General features: G+C 37.1%; 1 protein-coding gene across 10 annotated transcripts in view; it reads left to right on the forward strand.

The window, feature by feature from the left end:
* Positions 1-3167, forward strand: part of meis2a (Meis homeobox 2a) — a 69936-nt gene extending 66769 nt beyond the window's left edge. For 9 of the 10 annotated variants that reach the window (XM_053509439.1, XM_053509438.1, XM_053509440.1 and 6 more), the window contains one exon: positions 1364-1503. Coding sequence is in view for 1 of the 10 variants with exons in the window: in XM_053509447.1 (XP_053365422.1) it covers positions 1364-1665 (302 nt within the window). In the remaining 9 variants the exon portion in view is untranslated. Of the gene's footprint in view, positions 1-1363 lie in introns of all 10 variants that reach the window. The other variant, XM_053509447.1, reaches the window with a different exon arrangement.
* Positions 3168-8703: the final 5536 nt, after the last annotated feature.

The raw sequence follows: 8703 nt of genomic DNA on the forward strand, positions 1-8703 counted from the left end.
GCAGGCAGAGAGAGTAGGCCGGTCCAGGCGGCATTATTGTCCTCAGATGGTTTTACCACTCCTGTTAATAAAGGAGGGGGGGGGTGCACAGATCTACTTAACAGAATGACTGCAGCTTACAAGACTTGAGATTACCAGCTTACAGTGTCAAAAACATCTGCTGGGCCTTTTAACAGGAGCCGATCTAGGTTATACGGAGGTGAGAGCACTCTTGCTGCCCTCCCTGGCGAGATTGATTTACACTTTTTATGGCTGCGATAGCAGGCTTTTAAAAGAGCCCCTTAACAAACATGTGCATTGGAATGAAATAAAGTAAGGTGAAAGAAAGCTAGTACTCAAAATGAAATGTCTTTCGACCAACAAGATCGCTCATTAATTTCACTCTCAGCTGCTCTTCCCCCCCCCCCCCCTGCAAGCCCTCCTGTGTCATTTCTTAATTGCAGGGTACCAAGGTAGAGGAATGCAGAGAGTGAGCATGCTTGGTGACCTTGGGGCGACCCCCTCTTCCCCGCCTCAACTGGCCGTTGCTAATCCCCTAGGGGTTCACATTACAAAGCAGGCCTCCGCTGTCCCCTGGCCTGATCCACGCCCATACCTGAAAACCTGTAGTATTACACAGTGGCACTAGTGACCTCCACAACATATAGCACATTCACACACACACACACACAAGCCTCAACCTCAACGTTTTTTTGTAAACAATTCATAATTTGTTGTGGCGTCTTAACATCCTTTAATCATTACGTTTTTCTCGGAGCCATTTCCACTACCACATTTCCAGTTTTCCTTTGCTTTCTCAAAACGTTCCCTTAAGAGGAAAAACACTATTACGTGCATTTCTCATGTTGTGATAGTTAACTGAAGCCTGAAATTATTTTATACTTTAGTTAAAGGGATTTAAATCAAATTTGACCACTAAACTCAGCAGGGGATTGGATGTATACGCAGGTTTCTTTGCATCTTGCCAGTTTGTGATGTTGGAGGATGGATGTGCAGATCACTTTACAGCATGAGAAGTGAGCAGGAATGTATCGGGCTGACTGTGTCCCACAAGGCCCTGAAATACTGCAGTGTAGTTTTTCATGTGTCCTACACACTCAGTGCGATACATGAGCAAAAAGACTCAGGGATGTGGATTTGCTCTATGTTTAATCAAATATCCGATTCAATGCTTAGTGTGCCGCTCGGTATGGAAAAAAATATTAAAAAATAGAACACAGATCAAACTTCTCCAGGGCCTATTTTATTCTATTCGGAATGAAAATCGTGAAACACTAGCTCACATGCGTAATGTTATAGAGTGTGTACACAGTAGACGTGTAAGCATGATTGCTGACTTTTTGTCTCTGTGTGTTTTTTGCAGGTCTGCAGGGCATGCCAGGGGAGTACGTACCTCAGAGTGGTCCTATGGGCATGAGCATGGCACCGTTACCTTATTCTCCTCCACCTCCTCCTCCTCCACAGATGCCACCACACCTCTCTCAGCTACGACACGGACCCCCGCTGCACTACGTTCCAGGCCACGTGCCTCCTCACCCCGCCATGCTGATGCACGGAGGACCTCCTCCTCATCCCGCCATGAGCATGTCTGCACAGAGCCCCCCTATTCTCACCCCCATCGACCACAGCACTGGTGGACAAGGCCTGGACATCCACGCCCAGTAGTGTAAAGGGAACCAGACAAGAGCAAGCGAGAAATCCACTCCAAACTTCCCCCATCCCTGCACCCCCCCATCCACTCCACTAAAGCGATTTTTTGTGACTATTTTTAAGAACAGAATGAATATGGAACAATTTTGACCAGAATTAGACACTCACAATATGGAATTCCAGATGAGCTGTGATAATTTTTTTAATCTTGTCAAATTTGTTACTTTCATCGATGGAGGACCAAGCTGACAAGAACACTTTGTAAAGTCTTGGGCTTTTGTTAAAGATCAACAGAAGACATTTTGGACTTATTGCACAATAGTGCAAACTGAAATAAACACACACACACACACATACACGTGCGCGCGCACCCACATGTACACGACACTCATTGAAACATGCTCTCATTTGAACCATTTTAAATAAATAATTCTGGAAGATTTAAAAAAAAAAAGACAAAAGAGACTCCAAGAGTTACAACTACTGTAGTATAAAAGTATAGACACTAAGTTAAAACTTGTGCATTTTGGTTGATCACTCGATTTATGTTTCCAGACCTAGTGCTAGAATTCAAGTTTAATCCCTTGCTTTTCACACTGTGCGTGCTGTTCCCTGAGGGAGAGGTGGTCTCATTGCAGCAATAAAAAAATAAAACAAAGAAATAAATATAAGGGAAGAAACATCTATTATCGGCATTAACACCAAGACCCGAGCAGGCAGTGGACCCGTCCCAATAAGGACCAGAAGTAGCACTCTACAGAGAGGCTGCTGAGTAAAGCCTGCTCTCTCTGTCTGATTTAACGCAAACCTTTATTTCAGGCCCCTCTTTGTTTGGTTCATGAATGAATGTTTCCCTGTAGGTAAAGTTCTTAGTTTGAATTGCCCAAGCACTGGATTGTGTTGGTTTTATACATTTTTATTTTATTATTATTATTATGATTTTTTTTTTTTTGTATCATGGACTCTCTATCACGGAAGAGCCTATTGAAGGAAGCATATCCGTTGAAAAGCAACATCCCACACTAGTTTCCATGCCTCTGGATCAACACGCGCACCATATGGACAGCACACACACTATGGTGGATTCCTTGGCACTTAAAGAAGCTATCGGTGGTTGATGCACCCAAAAAAAAAAAACTTTTAAAAAAGAAGAGGAAAAAAAATGAACTTAAATTATGAACTCAAAGCTTGGAGAAGAGCTAAGAGAATATTGTAACAAACTTCGTACAGAGTTCAGTCTATTAATTGTTTCCTGTTAGATATTCTATGTGTTTACCTCAATTGAAAAAAAGAATGTTTTTTGCTAGTTTCAGATCTGCTGTGGCATTGATATTGTATGTCCATGAATTCCTTCCTTTTTCAGCACGTGTTCCTCACTAGATGATAAAGATGCTGTCCCCCCCTTAAGCTTTGTCAAAAAAATACATTAAATACTTGTATGAGGACTGTGACGTAATGTTTCAAAGGTGTTCAGTCACAAATGCTGTAATAAATATTTCATTTTTGATTTTGTTAGATTCCAGTGTTCTCAAACGTGTGTTGAAACTACTGCATGTTTTAAGAGATAATAATTATTATAATAATTATAATTATTACTACTACTACTACTACACTACGACAGACTGCAGATTCTTGTTGTATTTTGGCCATGATGGCTTAAAAACACTTTTGTATTTAAAAATATTTTACGAGCTTACATTTTTGCTGTGATTTATTAATAGTATTGAGACTTTAAAATGTAAATAATTTAGGAAGAGCAGATAGAGTATACGGTTGTGTCCTTAGCATTAGGGTAGTTTGTTTTACCGGCGCTTTAGCGTTAGCCGAAACAATAGCTGTTTTCTCCTGTTGAGTGTCTGTGTGTGCGTTTGAATATGTGCTCTAAGGCGCCCCCTGCTGGCTGTGTGTTCAGTGTGTCCTCAGTTTATGCGCCACTCACACAGCGGCATCTCTCTCTCTCTCTCTCTCTCTCTCTCTCTCTCACACACACACACACACACACACACACCCTTCCTCAATGAAATTCAGCCTTAGTGTTTCTTTACACAAAAAACATATATATATATATATATATATATATATATATATATATATATATATATATATATATATATATATATATATATATACTGTGTGTGTATATATATATATACTGTGTGTGTATATATATATATATATATATATATATATATATATATATATATATATATATATTAGTTAATCTTAACATACACACACAGATAGATAGATAGATATTATTTTTATATTTAAACTAAACTATTTTAACTATATTTTAAATTTAAACTAAACTATTACCTGATAATAATAATAATAATAATAATAATAATAATAATAAAGGCTTGAAGTTAAAAAAAAGTCCACAATTAAAATAGCAAATAATACTAACATAATGTAATAACTAAAATAATATTGCTAATACTAATAATATACAAGACTTCCCTACCAAACCAATCTGTACGCTTTTTCTTCTCTTGTTTTTTTTATCTTTGCATCTGTTCGTTTCGTAATAATACTTTATTATTATTATTATTATTATTATTATTATGCTATTACTATAACATGAACTTATTTTCAGTGCTTAGTAATCATGCACATTTAAACAAACAGAGAAAAGAGCTAATTTTGAGTTTGTTAAACAACACATTGGTCAGGTTGCCCGGACTACTTACACGAATCCTGCTCCCGAATTTTGCTTTAACTGCTATTGATTAATGATTAATGATTAATCGCAAGGCGAATTAAATGAATAAAAAGCGCAATTGTGTGAAACTTCCTGCTATAATTAAGAGCTCAACCAGAAACCGCTGTCGCTTTCGTTCAGACAAATAAGAGCTAATATGTGTTACATGTATTTACTATTATATTTGTTTTAAACGTTACATTCAGGTCTCAGTAAACAACGGAACAAAATGATGTGACTGTAAAATGAACGCGTCCAGTTATTAAACAGGTCTAACAAACAGAAACCTGAGAATGTAAGATGCACTGGGAAAAAAATGGATTATTGCGAGGAGGAGAATTTTAATATTAATAGTTTTTCCCCCTTTCTCCTTTTCTTTTGTGGGCAGACAGGAGGTAGATTGCCTTTGCTGCCTCTCGTTGCCGATTCGGGGTGACAGGGATGATGGATGATCCAGGCGAGCCGAGCAACCCCAGCCCTCCATCTCCTCTGTGGCAGAGCCGCCCCCCCCGCGCACGCGCACGCACGCACGCACACACACAGGCGCGCGCGCCCGCGCGCACACACACAATAAACAAGCGGCACTGGGAGCGCACAAAGCCGGCGCGTTAATCCACTGTTAACCCGGAGTGTGTGAGCGGATCAGCTCTAACATGCGCCATTACATGCGCTCAAACAGGAGGCGAGATGCGATCTCATCTCATTTTTCGATCGAACTAGTTTCATTTGCAATTATTCAGACATGAGAGATGTTGTTTTTATTTACATGTAAACATTTTACGTTCATAAGCAAAAAAAATATATATATATATTGAGGATATTTATAATTAAATAAATGTAAAAAATATATAGCCCTACGTATGGTACATGCATCTAATAAAGTGTGGCATCCTGAACTCGTTTATTTACCCAAGTATTATTGTTGTTTTAAGGAAATTAGTGATTTATTACCTACTAAAATTTATTATTGAACATTCCGAATGTTCCAATAAAACGACTAAATAATTATTTCGTTTTTTTAATTCATTCGTTTAAAAATCACTCTTTCTGCCATGAGGTGTTTCTGTGCCGCCGTGTGTTGTGTGTGTGTGTGTGTGTGTAGAGGGTAGTAGGGTGGGGGGATTCCTTAGAGAAAAGGCCACATTTCGGTGATCATTTATCACTGTCAGCCTCATAATGATTCCCCCTGCACTCCCCTATTGATGAGGATAATTACATTAGCTCAGAGTGACTGATCAATAAAGCGCGGGGGGGAGAAAGAAATGCTTTATTATAAACCAACCTAAAGTCTCTCCACGACGGGAGGTTGTTGCTTTCTTTCTTCTCCCGTTTTCTTTTGTCATTACAAAACGAGCTTGGGGCTGAATTCAGCTCTAGAGTTATACGCTAAACCCAATTTCTTTTTTTTTTTTTTTTTTTTGCTGGTTGTATATGCATTCACCAAGCCAGATGCTGCTGCTGTCCGCTAAAGAGCTCAGCTTTCTCAGCACTAACACAGCCACGGAGCTCAAATCAGCTCACTTTAAATCACTGCAGCTTTCGCTCACACACTCCAGCACTTTCTAAAATGGCTTTCCGTGGTGTCTCCTTTGCAGTCGGTGCTAGACTCATGTTGTTGTTTCCAGTTTAAGACGGAACTATGGGTTATAACGCAACCTGAAGAATTTAATCAGTCTGTAATGAACAGAGTGGAAGATTTGTATAAACTGAGGATGAGTGAGACTCAGCAGAAAACACTTTGTGTACTCATATAATGAGCTCCAAAAATATGAGGTTCACACAACGCAGGCGCGACGTGTGTGTGTGTGTGTGTGTGCGTGTTTTAGTTGTCACTTTATTCCTTGCAGAAATTTAGCTAATGTTACCATCATAATAGTTATTTATGTTATTGCTTATCAGACAAGCGTAAATATTATTATTGTTCGAAAGAAAACGCATTCTTTAATTTGCAACGAATGTATGTATTTGCAATGTAATTTGCAACGAATGTCACCTATCTTTTTCTTCTTCTTTTTCTCATAATAATAATAGTTATTATTATTATTATTATTATTATTATTATTATTATTATTATTATAAAATATTATAACAATAACACAAACGCTAATAATACATATTATTATTATTATTATTATTATTATTGATCACAAGGTGGCCATCTAATTATTATTATTATTATTATTATTATTATTATTATTATTATTAGTTGTAGTAGTAGTATTAGTAGTAGTAACTATAGCATATATGGATAATTATAGGTATTATATGTGAAGGCCTTTTTTTCATTTACTTGCACCAAAAATATGCCCGTGGGTGGAGAAGATAAAACATCTATACTAGAGTTTCTCTGTCTTACAGGTATCAGTAATTGGTAGTTTATAATTATAAGAGTTGTAAGTTTTTTTTATATAAAAATGCTCAGGCGGGGATACGGAGAATACTGAAATTGTGGCTTATTCGTCTTTTTCCTGTAGCTAAACGTCAGCGTGAAAAGCTCCTTTTTCTCAATTCAGCCCGATTTCATCCGTTTATCTTAGTAAAACACTGAGCGAATCCTTTCCTCTCCCCTAAAATAAGATGGAGAAATTTCTCCTGAGCTCGGGCGCGTCGCGGAGATCTTGAGCTCTGAACCCGAGCGAGTGAACACACCAGTTACACACCCGAGCAGCAGCGATCAGCCTGAAAAGCAAATACTGCGCGACTCTAACCAACAGATCTGAGCTGAGTGAAGCCTCGAGGATGGTGAGCGTCAGTCTATAATCTTCTCAGATTAAGGGAATTATCTGATATTCCCTCATTAGGTGCACTCCTTAGGGCGGCTCTTAAATTCCCTTTTAAACTCGATCAACATCCAACAACAGAAAAATAATATTTTCCCTGAGAAATCTGTAATAACCAGTGCCTAATCCGGTGAAACTAACAATCACAAGGTGGCCATCTATTAATAATAATAATAATAATAATAATTTTTTATTATCTTTTTTTTTTTGAAATCTTTTTTTTCCTTCAGATAAATAAAAATGTTTATTTATTTATTTAAACAAACTGACCGAGGTTCAGAAATATGTTGCAGAAAGCGCAGGGGGTAGCAAAGTGAGACATTTCGCAAGAAGTGTAAATAAGAGTAAATGCTGGCAGAAAGAGAGAGAGAGAGACTCAGTAACGTTATGGCGACCCCTCCTGGAGGAGAATATAACTGTGTGCATGCTTCACACCGATTTCCAAGAAATTAACCACAATTGAACAAACATTTTTTCTTCGTTATTGCGAGAAAACATTGTGCTAAATTACCTGCTAGAAATGAATGCCAAATCTTTAGCATTACCATCAGCATGACTGAGTTTCATACTTGTACATGAGGCAACTATCAGGACTTTTCTGCTGTGTATGGAGTTCTAGTTGGCTGTTCAACATGTTTATATATAGGCCTATGTAAAAATAAAAAAAAAGGATATAATCGAGAAACCGGCCTGCCTGATAGGGCATACTGGTGTCAACAAATAAAACATTAAATACTGAGGTATAAATAATATTAAATTCAAAGTTCACTTTTATGCTGTAAATACACGGCTTATAATCAACAAGAGGTTTTAACTAAAGTAAACCAGTTGATAAGTCAAACTATTTCCTAATCATTTTTTATTAACTGATTGTTAATACGGAAATTCTTTTCCACTCGGTGTTTTGCTGTACATTGACGTGTTAAACGTGGAAGAGCGATTTATCGGCCTGGGTTAGAAACACAAGTGTGAGTCATGCAGCAGGCAGCAGGGAGCTACAGTAAGAAGCTGGTCATTAATCTCAGCCCACTTGAACATTATGACTGAAAGAATGGGATCAGTAACCATTATCTTCTCGGATGGCAGGGAACACTACACTACACTCCTGATTTTTCCCAAACAAAATAATGTACAGAGGAATGGCTGCATGCCGCGTTCCTTATTCCTTATAGGCTAACGTGGAGCCAAACACTGGGAATAAAGGGGATAGAAAAGAACTCTAAAAATTATTATTATTATTATTATTATTATTATTATTATTATTATTATACCAACGACAGCAACAATAACAATATAAAAACAGGCTAACTAGAATAATTAATAGAAATATTAATAAATAAATATTAAACAATATATAAAAACAACTATTTAATGCTATTTAAATACTTAATATTTATAATAGCCGAATTAATAGCAAATATAATAACGAGAACAAAGAATAATTGCTAAATTATAGGTCGATGCCAAATAATTAAATGATAGTTTTCATCATTATAAACAACTTTATAAAAAAAATTTCAGAATAAAAAAGATTCAAGATAAAAAAAATCCTAATTTGATATTACATGTCAT

The sequence above is a fragment of the Clarias gariepinus genome, chromosome 13 (genome assembly GCF_024256425.1).
Source record: "Clarias gariepinus isolate MV-2021 ecotype Netherlands chromosome 13, CGAR_prim_01v2, whole genome shotgun sequence".
In the NCBI taxonomy this organism is placed as follows: domain Eukaryota; kingdom Metazoa; phylum Chordata; class Actinopteri; order Siluriformes; family Clariidae; genus Clarias; species Clarias gariepinus.